Source organism: Salvelinus namaycush, chromosome 6 (assembly GCF_016432855.1).
Source record: "Salvelinus namaycush isolate Seneca chromosome 6, SaNama_1.0, whole genome shotgun sequence".
NCBI classification, from domain to species: Eukaryota; Metazoa; Chordata; class Actinopteri; order Salmoniformes; family Salmonidae; genus Salvelinus; species Salvelinus namaycush.
The window spans coordinates 50,004,156-50,021,970 of NC_052312.1; the positions used below are offsets into that span (position 1 = coordinate 50,004,156).

Sequence of the window (17,815 nt, forward strand, 5' to 3'; positions counted from 1 at the left end):
ACTAAGCATTTCACTGTAAGGTACCTGTTGTATTCGGCGCCTGTGACAAATACAATTGTATTTGATTTGATTATGTCTTTAGCAGGATACTCTACTGTATGTCATATCAGTGGGTGCCTGTCACATAGGACATAGGATGTTTTTTAAACCAAAATTATTAGTCTATTCACTCATTTCTATGGCCTTTGAATCCAGCGAACTCCAGAAAGCCATGTGATTTGACAGTCTTAAAAGGTGCAATAAGCAGAAACAGCTCCTCCTTTTCTTGGTTACTAAAATTTGAATAGTTTGCCTAATTTCAGCAGCTTTAAAGGGATACTTTGGAATTTTGGCAATGCCTTTATCTATTTCACCGGAGTAAGATGAACTTCTGGATACCATTTTTGTGTCTCTGTGTCCATTATGAAGGAAGTTAGAGGTAGTTTTGAGAGCCAATGCTAACTTGCGTTAGCGTAATGACAAAGTCTATCAGACACGTTAGACTTCCAGTCATTGCGTTAGCACTAGTTAGCAACTGCCTTCAAACTGCACGCAGAAACATAAAAACGGTATCCAACAAAATCCTGAAGTATCCCTTTCAAGAGATAAGTCATGACTGGTTGCATGCAGGCAATCTCCTCCAGCAGTAATGTGAAGGACATCCGTCTGACTCTGAAAGCATTAGGCAGCTATTCCAGTCATCATCGGAAAGAAAAACACATCGTTTATCATTGGCTGAGTGCGGTCCTCTGTTATAAGTCAATGATACAAGCAGTGAGGTTATGCCCAGGGCATCCATCACCGTGGAGACCAGTGAGGAGATCAGTAACAGTGACTGGGGAGAGGAGACTTCCCTCTGTGTGTTGTGTGGCCAGCAGTCTCACAGAGTGAGAGTAAACACAAGGTCACCTGAGCAACCAACCCCCAAGGTGTTGTCTGACTCCCTGTTCCCAACCTGTATAGATTCTCCCCCCTTGAAAAAGACAACATGCGTCCTCTGTCACCTTTGATGTCTGCCGGCCTCTGTCTCACTTCACAGCCCAGGCTGGTGTAGATATCTCAGCCATGAAGCCTATTGGCATTCCAATAGGTGATAGCAGCACCATGGTAAACAATGTGAACATTGCTCCCTGACAATGCCAGCTACTGTTTAGGTCATAGTGCACTTCCTCTCCAAAACACCAGACTAAAATCTTGCGTATTTGTGTCAGATACCATTTATGTTACGTATTCTGTCCACGAGAGATTATCCAATTTGTAAGTCGCTCTGGATAAGAGCGTCTGCTAAATGACTTAAATGTAAATGTAAATAGCGCACTAGACAAACAAGGTTGAATTACTATAGCAACATCTCTAAAAAATATTCTGACCAAGATACTTCGCAATAGCAATTAGCCTACAGTAGCCTAGTTAAACTTACCTTTACCTTGTCAACTAATACGACTCTGTAGAAATACATAGTAGAAAAAAGACTGATAACATTCACATGTAATCAAACAGACTCTGTTCAATGTTAAAATAAATGTTATTAATGTGTAATTGTTAGCAGATCATTGGACTTTAAAGCCTGTGTAAACTGTCTGTCCTTCTGGTTTGTTCTCTGATTTGATTCCATTCCACTACACTGTCGCTACGTGTTGGCATTAACTATTTATTTCATTAACATGGCTGGCTAACACCCTCATTTTGTCTGAGCATGAATAATCTTGCTCCTGAATGTAATTGTGATGTCTGGAGGCCTGCCTTCTACTGACATAAATAAACATTAAAAAAGCTATGCATTCAAATGACCGAGAGCATTAAATGACCCAGCACACAATGACATTACTCTTATGATAGGAAATCTCTCTGAGCAACGACACAGCTACACACCACAACCAGTAAACCTGGTCATGTGCAGTATACTGAAACGAGAGTGGGAATAAAGCACAGCAAGCTCGACAGCATGTCAGCATCCTATCTTAACAGGTATATAAAAAGGCCTACGTGGAAATTGATCAAGACACGCCACAGATATCCCAGAGCTGAGCAACAGTACACTGGCCACGAGCTGCAGGCCTAGTTTGAGGGGCGAATGGAAACTATATTTGGCAGGCAAATGACCTGCAAGGCCTTGGAGGCCTGAGTCTACACCTCATCACTCACATGACGAATGTTTCCTCTCTGGGTGAGATGATGATTACCCTGCATTGACATGCAAATCTGTCAAGAATGGAAAACATGGAAATATGTGGTCCCCAATTTAGGCTAGGCTACCAGTCCACTCAGCCTGAATCCTTAGAGAGTCCCAATTTAGGCTACCAGTCCACAGCCTGAATCCTTAGAGAGTCCCAAATTAGGCTACCAGTCCAGTCAGCCTGAAACCTTAGGGAGTCCCAGTCTAGGCTTGGCTACCAGTCCACTCAGCCTGAATCCTTAGGAGTAGTCTAGTATTTGCCTCAAATTTTTAGGAGGTGATAGTACTTTGATAGAGCGCTTTATAATAGTACAGTTGAACCTCAATATATCCTCTAACAACAAAGGTTTATTTCTTATTGGTTGATTTTCAAGGAAGGGCTAGATCATATTTGACAACTAGACTGATGGGAAATCATTTCAACCGCTTTTCTGAACCAGTGCTAGACTTGGGCCGGAGCACCGACGCCTCAATGTATCTACTGCTGCAGTTCCTGTTCCTCTTCTAGAATATTCACTCAAAAGTATCGTGGCGCTCCTGCACCTAAATAGAAACAGTATCGGCAACCAAAATAAATACCAGCACCTACTTCAGTCCAAGTCAACCACTGAGTATAACCCTGGTTTTAGTCGGCTAACTATACTGTACCTTCAGTTTGTCTGGTGATGTCTGGTGATGTCTGCCTTCAGTGTGCCGTTATGAAAAGAGGCTGCAGAGCATGTTATTGTAGAGCTGTGTCTCAAGGTGGGGTGTCATGTTACTGAGCTCTTCATATCAAGTGAGAGTTGTAACCTAATATCTGATCATGCCTGGGCCTGCTGACATAACCCCACCGCAGGATCTCAGTGTAACGTGAAGTCAGCTCAGGGTTGATGTTTTGGACAACTTTCACAGCACAACATTGGCTAACAAACAAGAACCAAGCCCTGTGACTTGTATTTCAATATCTCATCATGTTTTAACTGAAGATGCAAAATATAATTGCAGACATTTTGTCAAATGTTTCCGTGTTTGTTTCCCAGTCGGTGTACATGTGCATCTAAATGGAGATGCATTCAGTTGTACAGCTGACTAGGTATCCCCCTTTCCTGAAATGGAGATGCATTCAGTTGTACAGCTGACTAGGTATCCCCCTTTCCTTAAATGGAGATGCATTCAGTTGTACAGCTGACTAGGTATCCCCCTTTCCTTAAATGGAGATGCATTCAGTTGTACAGCTGACTAGGTATCCCCCTTTCCTGAAATGGAGATGCATTCAGTTGTACAGCTGACTAGGTATCCCCCTTTCCTTAAATTGAGATGCATTCAGTTGTACAGCTGACTAGGTATCCCCCTTTCCTTAAATGGAGATGCATTCAGTTGTACAGGTCCCGTGTAACTCAGTTGGTAGAGCATGGCGCTTGCAACGCCAGGGTTGTGGGTTCGATTCCCACGGGGGGCCAGTACAAAAAAAAAGTATGAATGTATGTACTTGTAAGTCGCTCTGGATAAGAGCGTCTGCTAAATGACTTAAATGTAAATGTAAATGTACAGCTGACTAGGTATCCCCCTTTCCTTAAATGGAGAGCAATTCTATAATTTCCCTCCCAATGCTTCAGTCACTGCATTCAAAAGATAACAGCAAAATATTGATTTTTGGGGGGGACAAAGTCAAGAGTATCAACTAGGCTATATCTACTGTAGTCATGCTGATCATGCACGGCTGCATTCTGATTGCTCTGTCATCTAGCTAATACAAATGTATGATGCCTTGACATAGCCACCTAGCCTGCGATTGAAATACTCGGAGAGCATCATCGATTCCGTTGCCATTTACATGTAACGTTATCAGATGAAAAACAAGTGAGCTGGTTGGATCCTGTTCATTGCCCTATCATCTATTACATAACCCCCACCAGGCTAGCTAAATAATGAAGTCAGTTAGCATTCTAGCTAGCTAGCTAGCCAGGATAATTTCGAGTTGGTAACATTGTCGTTGATAAGCATACAGTTAACAACTCCATAGCCAACATTGATGTCAACAACTATATTAACTTGCTAACTAACTATCTGGCTGGTGTGGGTTAGCACCCAAGCAGAACAGAGCGGACCCATTCAATTTTGTCGCATTCAGAATTGTCACCCTCCGATCCGTGTCTCTTTTCACACTCGCATAATTAACATCCATAGCAAGGCAACGTTAGCTCTCCAGTCCTTACCTTGTTTGGTTCAGTTGGCTTATCTGGTACCATCCACTGTTAGTTAGACTGTTGCAACTTGCTTATGATGTAATGCTTTTTTTTCGTTCGCTAGCTAGGAAGAACTGCAGAAATAGCTAACGTTAGCTTACACACTCCATCATTCCACACTCGATAAGGAGTCAGGACAGCTGCCTGCTATCACAGGTTTGCAACATATACATATGGCTTTCTAGAAAATTGCTTAATTAGTTGATGTAACGGATCAGTTTCTAAAACTGATTTTTTACATGTATTTTAAAGTCTATATAAAAGCTCTGAATTCCTGTTCGTAGCCTTCCTTCTTGTGAGTGCGAATGTTGACTCAGTGATTAACTGAGACGCCTGTAATCCGGTGATTATCGTTCGACTACTTTTGCTTGATGCTCGGCAGTCTGCACAACTAGTAATGTCATGTTTTAAAGGATAAATAAATTGTCCATAAACAAATAACGAATGTGTTGTGGGCCACATATACTTGTAGAAATAAGCTAGCTACATTTAACGCGTATATGTTGATGTGTCTATGAAGCCGTAGAATAATGTATTTGTGTAACCACTGAATATGAGATGGGTAGAGTCCGACATCTAGTGGCAGAAAGATGTAGCACTAGCCTGGGTACCAGTCTCTTTAATTTACGTTCCACTCCTTGCCACTAGATTCGATAACCTTCACCGCTATCATCCAATCACAATGTTAATGCAAACTAGACTGATGGGAAAACGTTCAAATTTAATTCATACATTTGATTGGAAACATTCTAACATTGGGCATTCTGACGTAATAGATTTAATTGTAAACATAAACATTGGGCGCGGGAAGAACGCAGGATTCCCGTTTATTGGATTTTTTACCACCAGCCAACGTGATCACGTCATATCAGAGAAGCTCTCGACATTCAAACTTGCTACTTCTAGGACAAGCATTGGGCTATAGGGTACTGGTTCAAGAGCTATAAGAGGAATACAGAGGATTGGGAGAGAGAGGCCAGTGGAGATGTCAGCGGAGATGCATGAATTTCACAAGAAAGGAACATTGAAGACAGAGATGTGTAAATTAGAAGTTAATTCATAGGCTGGGCAGACTGGGCTGTAAATCCACCATTCGAATGATAGCCTATATACATTACCTCGATTAACATGTACCCCCGCACATTGACTCGGTACCGGTACCCCCGTATATAGCCTCGTTATTGTTATGTAATTTTATTGTGTTACTTTTTGATGTGAATTTAAAAAAAACTTTATTTAGTAAATATTTTCTGAACTCTATTTCTTGAACGGCACTGTTGGTTAAAACTATATTTCACATTTGCAACATGCTGAAAATTGTCTCGTGGCGTCCTTATCTCTCTTAAGGCCTTGTAAGTAAGCATTTCACGGTAAGGTGTACTACACCTGTTGTATTCGGTGCATGTGACAAATAACATTTGATTTGATACTAAGCCTACTACAGTGAATTAAGGCGACCACCACCTGTGCTGTGCAAGCAAGAGACAAAAACTATATTTTGTCTGACGCATGTTTTGTGCCAACGAATTGAAGTTGAACATCGCCACATACGACAATTAAATTAAATGTGCAATAAAAAAAAGTATAGTGCCTAGGCCTGTTTAATGAAACCCTGGCTGTTGACGTAGATCCCCATTCCCCACTGAGGTCCTTTTTGGGAAATGACACTTTCACATCAGTAAACACATCAAGTGCAAGTGCGCTGCCCAGCAGCTCACATCAGCAGAATGAGGGGCCTATTTTCTACGATGGACGTCTAACGTGGATCGCTAAAATAATGATTATCGTCACCTTTCCTCAATTTAAATATTAGACCTATGGGGACACCTATACATTTGGCAGCCAAGCACGAGTGATCATTGTTGCCTTTTATCGTCTAAACATGATGTTGGAATATCTTCACGCCTAGAATAAAAACCCAAAGGCTTCCGTCAGACTCAATTGAATGAAAAAAAATAATAATTACAGGGGGCAGTTTTGAAAAATTCCTCTGGAATAAGGCACATGCTTGGATAATAATTATAGAACCAACGTCTCTAGTAATACTATAGCTGTCTCTCCTTGTCACTTCATTTAAATACATTATTTTAACATTATGCTATAATGTAGCCTAGGCCTACTTTCTGATGGACTACAGCCAACATTTGAAGGTGAGCATAGGTTTGAATACGTTTTTAGGAAAGGAGAAATGTGATTTGTGTGTCTTGAGGTGCGCTGGTGGCTTTGATTGATGGGTCCTTTTAGTGTGTGTGAGAGAGAGAGATAGATAGAGAGATTTCACGAATTATCTCTAATTATCTCTCATTTAGAAAGTAGTAGCCTGTCTGGACTCCATCTCTCAATAAGAGAGGAGGGACAAATAATACAACTGAAATTAGCATAACAAATGGTAAAAATGTTACTAGGTCATGATGATCAGCATATGTGCGAGGAATGACGACAGGTGCCCGTTTTTGCTTCATTCCTCTAATTAATAGGATGCAACTGAAGCAAACCTAGCTCGATTGAATCTTGTAGGCTAATATTTTCCGTATCATTATTTCTCTCTCATTACAGAGTCCGGTCTAGCCACTTTGAACAACATGATATTGCATTGACACTGCCTTCTCACAAGGGAATTACCGCAGCAGGTCGTAACGGTATTGTTTGTTGTTGTTATTCTTAAAATTTGAATTCTATATTGCTCCAAATTTTCGCACAAACATGTTCCATATTGTTGTCATGGCTGTTGTTTCCAACTCTCAATCAACAACTAACTGCGCCGTAAATCCGGCTGCATATTGAACGTTGAGCTTGCAGAAAGACCAGTCAAGCAGTGGCAAGGAGTGGAATAGCTAGACTGGTATCAGGCTAATGTAGCACGGCCCCTTTGAAAAATACAAATATTTCGTAAACATTACACCACTGAGGTATATATTGCACAGAAACTTTATGGAAGCGAACACACCATTGCATAGATTTACGTAGGGTTAATTTTGGTAGGGATTTTCTGGGGGGGTAGGGATTTTTATTTTTTACATCTTGGAAGTAGCCTAACTAACTAACGGTTATACAGTACATGCACTGCTTTTCCAAACCGATTTTAAAATATGATAGCAGTGTTAGTGATGATGTTAATAATACTCAAGATGACTGTAAAATACATCAATATTTATTTCATAAATAGGAATGTTTTTTTAAAAATGTGACGCAATTTCTCGTGCAGATCATACAGCTGCAACAAGGTGGGGAATATTAGCGTTCAAGGTCATCCACGCACGCACATATCTGAATCATAACGTTGTTTTGTGTCAGGCATATCATGTGTTATAATAACAGTAGGCTGTAACAATTACACATCAAATGGCTTTACATTGCATGTGGGTACCGACCTCCTTTCATGACTTAACCTAGAGGTATTGATATGCATGACCCGATACAGAATTATCCCAAAACGATGATGTGACACAATGACGTAATGCAACATCAATGTACCACCAGAAAATCGCAGGACGGTTTGTGAGCCTCGAGCATCGCTTTGACCGAACATCCCATCCTCCTGTTTGTTTCTACAGAGCATTGTGTCCCATAATGCTTGGCGAGATTGACCACCAAGATGGCTGACGTTATGGATGAATATGAGAAAGAAGCTGGCTGTGTTCCTATTCTCCATCCAGAGGTAAGCTGCTTGGCCCTGCATCTTTGCACGGGGTTATAACGAGGGTGGATCTTGTACATGTCGGAATCTACTAAACCGTATAAATTCACCGTGTTTTGGGAGAACCACGATGCCCCCCTCATCGGGAGGGCAGCCACCACCAAATACATGTCAGGTTTTCCCCTGCTGCGTAATAGCATGTTAGCTATCCAGCTAATTTTGCTAAAGGTGTTTATGAATCTAGTATATCAGACGACATTCTTGGGTTGTGTATTGTGCCCAACAGATAAGCTACCTTGAAAATAACAGAATTACCGAGCAAGAGATCGTAGGTAGTTATGCTGAACTGGTTTATTGTCGTCAAAAAAGCAGGGCTTTACTGCAGCCCGAAAAATGACTTGTGCTGAAATGTCATGTTGCTTGGTTGGTGATGGCAACATTAGCATGCAAACAGAGATGGGCGCGGGCCTAGCAATGTAGTTAGCGAGGCTAGCCATGTCAGTGACAATATTTGTCAAGCACGTCAATTGCATTAAACTTCTCTGTCCTTAGCCAACATTCAGCTTATTTACATTTAGCCATATAAACGTATTAATGGTTTAGTTGCTAGCTAGGTTAGCAAGTTAGGGCTAACAAACTAGCTAGCTAAAGATTGTTCTTGCTAGTAGCTAGTCAGCCCTAGAGCTAGATATGTTTAGCCCATAACACAGGAATAAACACTTGAATGTCATGTTGTGAATGTGATACAATAATTACATTCATGTTGTAGCTTTATTCCACATAAATTCAGATCTGACAATAATATGTAGGCCTTATCTGTGTGCAGATCGGCTTTGGGGCCGAAATGCATCCATTGTGACTGCTGAGAATAATACAGCTAACTAGCATCTAACGTTACTATTTATTTGAGTGCTGGCCGTTGGATTACTGCTGGGCTAATTTATACAGCACCCAAGACTTATTCACAGAACTTAGTAAGAGTTGAGCATGTCATATTTGGCATTTTAGTCTATATAGCCTATTAAATGTGGTCTGGCAAATTGCCTTTTGGCTCAGTCTTCAAAATTAGCTGCCTTATTTATTTGTTGTCGAAATGCATTTTACTATTTGGAGTGCAAGGATACCAACAACATGGAATTAAAAATTGAACTGGTTTCAGGCCACTGTCACTTGATTAACAAACATTAGATGTGTTTTTTAAGAATGGGCCAGTACAGAGGACCTGTCACTAAATTATAAATGGTTTACTAACTCACTTGTGTTGGCCAACCTGTTACGCCACATGATGTAGGAAGCTTATTTCCCCCTCTAGTCTTGGTGCAAAAAGTACTACGTTTTCAGTCTGGGGCTAGCAGCAAGCCACAGAAACTGCCATTTATTTGAAAGACAACCAATGGGCATTAAATAGTGCCATCTTGCCTTTTGTAAATCATATGGCAAACCCACACACTGACTGAAAATTCTCTTTTAAAGAAAATAAAATGTTCCTGGTATTAGACTCACACCAAGTTGCTGCCAATTTGTGTTACTTTTGCCAGATGCTTTCTCTTTTTCTTACTCTTGTGGTTAATGCGTTTTTGATATGTCAAGCCTCATTCCTCTCCATTTATTGGTTATGCAGGCTCTTTTGACATGATGTCACATTGACTGATTTCTATACGTAGTGTGACACTGCATAGCTTAGATTTATCCTGTGGTCCGGCATAGGGCAGTTGGGCCTGAGGGGAGAAGGAGGTTAACCGGAAACAATGTCTCCTTGCATTAAAATCCCATCAGACACTCAACCGCTGTTACGGCCAACTCTGCTGTGGAAATAAACAACATTATGTCAGTTAGGAGAGGGTGAGATCTCAAACCACAAGGCATGTTTAACCTGCTGAGGGTTGGGTGTTGCTGTAGTGATAGACTACCTAAACACAGGATTATGTAGTGTTCTGCTCATTGGCTATTATCTATGTGATTGTAGTATGTAGCCTAATAATACATATTAATATATTCCTTATTTGTAGATACTTTTTTGTTTATCCCAGCGGGAATCAAACCCCCGATCCTTGGTGTTGCAAGCGACATGCTCTACCAACTGAGCCACAAAGGACTTGTGATCTTACTTGGGCTTCATGGGACTCCTACTGCTCTTCTTTGTGGACAAATTACGTTCTTTCAGTAAGACTGCAGCTAGACTCATCACAAATCCAAGCCTTTTGTTGAAGATGGACAGCCCCATGTTGATATCTTGACTTCATGATGGCGGTGGGACATTGACTGCTTGGAAAACTGCCGTATGTCCCATGTTCCCTTGGTACAAATCTCTTGCATGACTCGTCTATCTATCGCTGCAGTATTCCACTCTTGGTGATGTGTGATTGGAATGAACAGTGTTAGGCCTATGGCAGGCTGTCTGTGACAGAGCCTGCTCCAGAGCCCTCAGGCCGTAACTGTCTCTTGTAGAGGTCGACCGATTAATCGGGGCCGATTTCAAGTTTTCATAACAATCGGAAATCGGTATTTTTGGGTGCCGATTTCTTTTAAATTTTATTTTTTATTATTATTTATTTTATTTTTAAAAAACAAAAACAATTTTTACACACCTTTTATTTAATCTTTATTTAACTAGGCAAGTCAGTTAAGAACACATTCTTATTTTCAATGACGGCCTAGGAACGAGGCAGAACGACAGATTTTTAACCTTGTCAGCTCGGGGGATCCAATCTTGCAACCTTACAGTTAACTAGTCCAATGCTCTAACACCTGATTACATTGCACTCCACGAGGAGCCTGCCTGTTAGCGAATGCAGTAAGCTAAGGTAAGTTGCTAGCTAGCATTAAACTTATCTTATAAAAAACAATCAATCAATGACTGTCATTGCTCCAATGTGTACTTAACCATAAACATCAATGTCTTTCTTAAAATCAATACACAAGTATATATTTTTAAACCTGCATATTTAGCTAAAAGAAATCCAGGTTAGCAGGCAATATTAACCAGGTGAAATTGTGTCATTTCTCTTGCGTTCATTGCACGCAGAGTCAGGGTATATGCAACAGTTTGGGCCGCCTGGCTCTTTGCGAACTAATTTGCCAGAATTTTACGTAATTATGACAACATTGAAGGTTGTGCAATGTAACAGGAATATTTAGACTCATGGATGCCACCCGTTCGATAAAATACGGAACGGAATAAACGTTTTGTTTTCGAGGTGATAGTTTCCGGATTAGTCAAAGGTATATGGTTTAGCGAGAAATAGTCGACGCGTTATAATTCCTGTGATAACTTGCGGCTGAATTTGAAAGGGGTTCCTTCGTTATTTTACCGTTCATGTCTTCCATAGAGAATGTCTTGATCTACTTCAAATAAGGTCTGTGTTTCGTGCAGGCTTAAACCGCCTCGACGTTTTGATACCCGTGTAAATCTCACTAGGATAAGGTAACGTTTGTCAACATATTTTCATCAATCCACTCTACAAAAAAATGTATCTTCGCTTATATTTAGCCAATATTGATCAGAGTTACCTTGTCCTATGGATATCTACACAGTTATAAAATTGGCACGGTGATGTAAGCCTACACGAAACACAGACCTTATTTTAAGTGAATCTAAAAAATATCCTATGGAATAAATGAAGGAACCGCTTTTCAGATTTTGCTAGAAGGTGTCATGGGAATTATGACTCACACTTTGGTTGTCAATTCTTACCATGCCCATTATTAAAATAGGATTTCCTGCATATAGAAATTAAAGTTTTTGTTTTCAACATTCATCACAGGTAACTTAAACTCTATTTTTATTCAAACAGTTGAGAGTATTTGTCTCCTAAGCAGACTCTTCAGTATCATTGTCACTTCAGAGCTGTGTGTGTGTATTTATGTATTATATTAAGTTAAAATAAAAGTGTTCATTGTTCATTCAGTATTGTTGCAATTGTCATTATTACAAAAATGTGTGTGTGTGTGTGTGTGTATGATATAATCGGTAATCGATTAATCGGTATCGGCTTTTTTTGTCCTCCAATAATCGGTATCGGTATCGGCATTGAAAAATCATAATCGGTCGACCTCTAGTCTCTTGTCATAGTAGAGGAAGCATTACGCCTCGATGACAGCGTCATTGCATTTTGTCACACCAGAAGTACATTTATTTCCAATGGAATTCTGTATTTGCCTTGCGTTGCAGAGGCAGTAGTAGTGCGTTCTATGTGGTGCGTACGCTGGATTTCTCCAACCTATACGTCAAACTGTATGTGTAGACGGCTTGACAGAAATGGTAGCAGAAGGTGAATGTTGAACTTTTGTTGCACACACATCCATATGATGCAGTGTACCATAAATACACAGCCACCTGCAATCTCATTGGTTAATCCCTGGATAGAGGTTGAACTTTCTCGGGTTGTGAAGAATAGTGTTGGGCTATGCCTGTTGCCTCAACCTTGTTGCTGCTGTTAAAAAGCCTTCAGGCTTAGTGCCCTGGTCTGAATTCCAGCAGGTTGACAAAATGCTTTTTCAGATTCCTCCAAAGCTTAGCTGTTATGTGGCTTTTGAGTCACAGAGCTTTGTGGAATAGCCATCTCCACTAATGCAGCATAGCCTAGGCCTAAATGTTTTGCATCTCTGATATAGGCTGTGCATTTATGGCCTGTCTCCCTGATTTTTTTCAAATTTGAATGAGAAGCCATTACTGCTCTCTGGTTGATCTCTAAAAGAGAGACGTGTGAAATTCAAGTGCCACATGACACCACCACCATCCACCTGCTCAGTTTTGTGGTGAACATCTGGTGTACTCTAGGGAGCCCCAGAGAGATGCACATCAATAAGCTACCCTTGGATACGACTGTTTGATACGTACGTTCACTTATTCTCTCTGTCTAGGCCTGTGTTTTCCCCTCTGAATCTCATTAAACATGTCTTATCATGAATTTCAGCCTCTTTTGAAATCGTTCCTATTGTTGATTTTGTCTGACTGTCAGCCACAGCTATAGTTTGCATCCCAAATGGCTCCCTATTCCCTACTTTGGACCAGAGCCATACGGGCCCTGGTCAAAGGTAGTGCACTAGGCTATATAGGGAGTCTTTTGGGATGCAGCCTAACTCCTAGGCTCCTGACCCAGTTTAAAAATGCAAATTATTGTTTTTGAATTGAACAACTACAGAATCTTGTTCACTCGCTGGATTCATAACGTCAATGGAGGCAATAGACGGCACAGAGAATGTAGAATAACAGAGATAATGTAGAAAACGGAGTCTGTTTCTCTTTGCGATCCCTATAGCTGCGTCTTTAACATAGCAGTTCTCCAGTCCAGGTAGCATCCTCTCTCACTCAGCCATTGTCCTCCCATTAAATGAAACTGTGTGATTTTTGAAGTAATCCTACAAAATAAATGACCTTAATTTCAGATTGTTTAGATTGGGCCTGTCCACTGTGGTTGGTTAAGCCTTATCCTCTCTGTGCTTCCGGACCTCATCTGGTGGCAACCCCTAGCTACTGAATGGATGCAGCAGCAGCTTCAATAGATTATGAGCGGGTCACGTGTACTCAACGATGGGCAAGGAAACATGTCCTCTGCCCTGAACAAGCTTCAGTCAATGGGTCAGGTGCAACAAATGGTGGGATGTATTTAAAGTGTTGGTGATGAAGACTGGATCCAGAGATTGTATTTACAAACTACAGGCTACAGATGATGGCAAATACACTAGTTGACTAAATGATTTGAGCTAACTTGTAAAGATAGGAATACAGGCACATCGTCACAGACCTATACTCTGAATGATACTTATTTAATTAAGCCTTTTTTTTTGCTAGCCTAAACTGACACTAAACCGAAGAGGAGCACATTAGCTCATTATGGGGATACTGCAGCTAATACAATGCCACGCGATTCCATAGTCTACATTTAGGTTAGTTTTTTTTGTAGCTTATTTTTAGATCTGGGTGCATGACACCATCCCCTGGGATGAGCATGCCATATGTCCTGACTGAGAACCTCCTAGATCACTGCTTTTTCAAACAGACAAGATTCAAATGGTGAGTCAACTGGATGGTGTAAAAACACCTAGATAACGTTCTCTCCACGTCTGCTGCTCATTGCCTCGTCGAGTAGATAAACAGCCAGCAGACATCCAATTATAGGGCTGAAAATTGCACACGCTGCAATTATCTGTTCCACTGTGGCCTGTAGTTACAATGACCATCAGTTTGATGGTAATAAAGGTAGGCATTAACCCAGTGGTGTATTCACTAGGAACCAACCGGAAGCAAACAGACCGAAACTGGGAGGGACTGCCTGAACTTGTCCAAAAAGAAATGCTTGTTTTCGTGTTCCGTTGGTTTTGCTACTGCAGTGATGTGAACCCAGGGTGACCCTGCTACCCTTTGACCTCCAGGTTAAACAGATTATCTCTAGGGTTCAAGGACGGTGCATACATTCTGAGTAGCCTAGGGTTTGGAAATGTTCCTCACTGCTAAAGACACAGGATAGTGTATCCTGTTCCTCACTGCTCAAGACACAGGATAGTGTATCCCGTTCCTCACTGCTCAAGACACAGGATAGTGTATCCCGTTCCTCACTGCTAAAGACACAGGATAGTGTATCCCGTTCCTCACTGCTCAAGACACAGGATAGTGTATCCCGTTCCTCACTGCTCAAGACACAGGATAGTGTATCCCGTTCCTCACTGCTAAAGACACAGGATAGTGTATCCCGTTCCTCACTGCTAAAGACACAGGATAGTGTATCCCGTTCCTCACTGCTAAAGACACAGGATAGTGTATCCTGTTCCTCACTGCTAAAGACACAGGATAGTGTATCCTGTTCCTCACTGCTAAAGACACAGGATAGTGTATCCTGTTCCTCACTGCTAAAGACACAGGATAGTGTATCCTGTTCCTCACTGCTAAAGACACAGGATAGTGTATCCTGTTCCTCACTGCTAAAGACACAGGATAGTGTATCCTGTTCCTCACTGCTAAAGACACAGGATAGTGTATCCCGTTCCTCACTGCTCAAGACGCAGGATAGTGTATCCTGTTCCTCACTGCTAAAGACGCAGGATAGTGTATCCCGTTCCTCACTGCTAAAGACGCAGGATAGTGTATCCCGTTCCTCACTGCTAAAGACACAGGATAGTGTATCCCGTTCCTCACTGCTAAAGACACAGGATAGTGTATCCCGTTCCTCACTGCTAAAGACACAGGATAGTGTATCCTGTTCCTCACTGCTAAAGACACAGGATAGTGTATCCTGTTCCTCACTGCTAAAGACACAGGATAGTGTATCCTGTTCCTCACTGCTAAAGACACAGGATAGTGTATCCCGTTCCTCACTGCTAAAGACACAGGATAGTGTATCCCGTTCCTCACTGCTAAAGACACAGGATAGTGTATCCTGTTCCTCACTGCTAAAGACACAGGATAGTGTATCCTGTTCCTCAATGCTAAAGACACAGGATAGTGTATCCTGTTCCTCAATGCTAAAGACACAGGATAGTGTATCCTGTTCCTCACTGCTAAAGACACAGGATAGTGTATCCCGTTCCTCACTGCTCAAGACACAGGATAGTGTATCCTGTTCCTCACTGCTAAAGACACAGGATAGTGTATCCCGTTCCTCACTGCTAAAGACGCAGGATAGTGTATCCCGTTCCTCACTGCTAAAGACACAGGATAGTGTATCCCGTTCCTCACTGCTAAAGACACAGGATAGTGTATCCCGTTCCTCACTGCTAAAGACACAGGATAGTGTATCCTGTTCCTCACTGCTAAAGACACAGGATAGTGTATCCCGTTCCTCACTGCTAAAGACACAGGATAGTGTATCCCGTTCCTCACTGCTAAAGACACAGGATAGTGTATCCCGTTCCTCACTGCTAAAGACACAGGATAGTGTATCCTGTTCCTCACTGCTAAAAACACAGGATAGTGTATCCCGTTCCTCACTGCTAAAGACACAGGATAGTGTATCCCGTTCCTTACTGCTAAAGACACAGGATAGTGTATCCCGTTCCTCACTGCTAAAGACACAGGATAGTGTATCCCGTTCCTCACTGCTAAAGACACAGGATAGTGTATCCCGTTCCTCACTGCTAAAGACACAGGATAGTTTATCCCGTTCCTCACTGCTAAAGACACAGGATAGTGTATCCCGTTCCTCACTGCTAAAGACACAGGATAGTGTATACCGTTCCTCACTGCTAAAGACACAGGATAGTGTATCCTGTTCCTCACTGCTCAAGACACAGGATAGTGTATCCTGTTCTTCACTGCTAAAGACACAGGATAGTGTATCCTGTTCCTCACTGCTAAAGACACAGGATAGTGTACCCTGTTCCTCACTGCTAAAGACACAGGATAGTGTATCCTGTTCCTCACTGCTAAAGACACAGGATAGTGTATCCTGTTCCTCACTGCTCAAGACACAGGATAGTGTATCCCGTTCCTCACTGCTAAAGACACAGGATAGTGTATCCCGTTCCTCACTGCTAAAGACACAGGATAGTGTATCCCGTTCCTCACTGCTAAAGACACAGGATAGTGTATCCTGTTCCTCACTGCTAAAGACACAGGATAGTGTATCCTGTTCCTCACTGCTAAAGACACAGGATAGTGTATCCTGTTCCTCACTGCTCAAGACACAGGATAGTGTATCCCGTTCCTCACTGCTCAAGACACAGGATAGTGTATCCCGTTCCTCACTGCTAAAGACACAGGATAGTGTATCCCGTTCCTCACTGCTCAAGACACAGGATAGTGTATCCTGTTCCTCACTGCTAAAGACACAGGATAGTGTATCCTGTTCCTCACTGCTAAAGACACAGGATAGTGTATCCTGTTCCTCACTGCTCAAGACACAGGATAGTGTATCCCGTTCCTCACTGCTCAAGACACAGGATAGTGTATCCCGTTCCTCACTGCTAAAGACACAGGATAGTGTATCCCGTTCCTCACTGCTCAAGACACAGGATAGTGTATCCTGTTCCTCACTGCTAAAGACACAGGATAGTGTATCCTGTTCCTCACTGCTCAAGACCTGTGGAAACACTCCCTCACGGCATATATGAATATAGATGAGCTAAGGGGCCTTGAATACTGAAATTGATGAGACAAACATATACACACACACACACACACACACACACACACACACACACACACACACACACACACACACACACACACACACACACACACACACAGTGGTTAAGGGTGTTTTATTCAGGTATGAAGTGCATGTTAATTATGTCCCACTAATGCAGGGTTTCTCTAAATCTGTCCTCGGGACACCAAGGGGTGCACTTTTATTTTTTGGCCCTGGCACTAAACAGCTGATTTAAGTCATTAAATAGTCATCAAGCTTTGATCATTGAGTCAGCTGTGTAGTGTTAGGGCAAAACCAAAACATTCACCTCTTGGGGTCTGGAGGATCATCGCCAAGTTAGGATCCGTATGTTCCTTTCCTCTTAACAAAAAAAAAAAACCTGGCAGAGTAATACCGTGGCCTGTGTTCGTATGTTACCCCTGGCAGAGTAATGCTGTGGCCTGTGCTCGTATGTTACCCCCTGGCAGAGTAATGCTGTGGCCTGTGCTCGTATGTTACCCCCTGGCAGAGTAATGCCATGGCCTGTGCTCGTATGTTACCCCCTGGCAGAGTAATGCCATGGCCTGTGCTCGTATGTTACCCCCTGGCAGAGTAATGCCATGGCCTGTGCTCGTATGTTACCCCCTGGCAGAGTAATGCTGTGGCCTGTGTTCGTATGTTACCCCTGGCAGAGTAATGCCATGGCCTGTGCTCGTATGTTACCCACTGG

The 17,815-nt window shown here is 42.0% G+C and overlaps 1 protein-coding gene and 1 long non-coding RNA gene across 2 annotated transcripts in view; one reads left to right on the plus strand and one right to left on the minus strand.

The window, feature by feature from the left end:
• LOC120050136 overlaps window positions 1-4,684 on the minus strand; it is an 81,252-nt gene extending 76,568 nt beyond the window's left edge. Inside the window, exon 1 of the long non-coding RNA XR_005477164.1 lies at window positions 4,354-4,684. This is a non-coding gene — a long non-coding RNA (uncharacterized LOC120050136). The remainder of the gene's footprint in view (window positions 1-4,353) is intronic.
• Window positions 4,685-7,955: 3,271 nt separating this feature from the next.
• Window positions 7,956-17,815, plus strand: part of LOC120049180 (palmitoyltransferase ZDHHC17-like) — a 42,971-nt gene continuing 33,111 nt past the window's right edge. Inside the window, exon 1 of the mRNA XM_038995407.1 lies at window positions 7,956-8,041. Coding sequence (XP_038851335.1) covers window positions 7,979-8,041 — 63 coding nt within the window. The 5' untranslated portion in view covers window positions 7,956-7,978. The remainder of the gene's footprint in view (window positions 8,042-17,815) is intronic.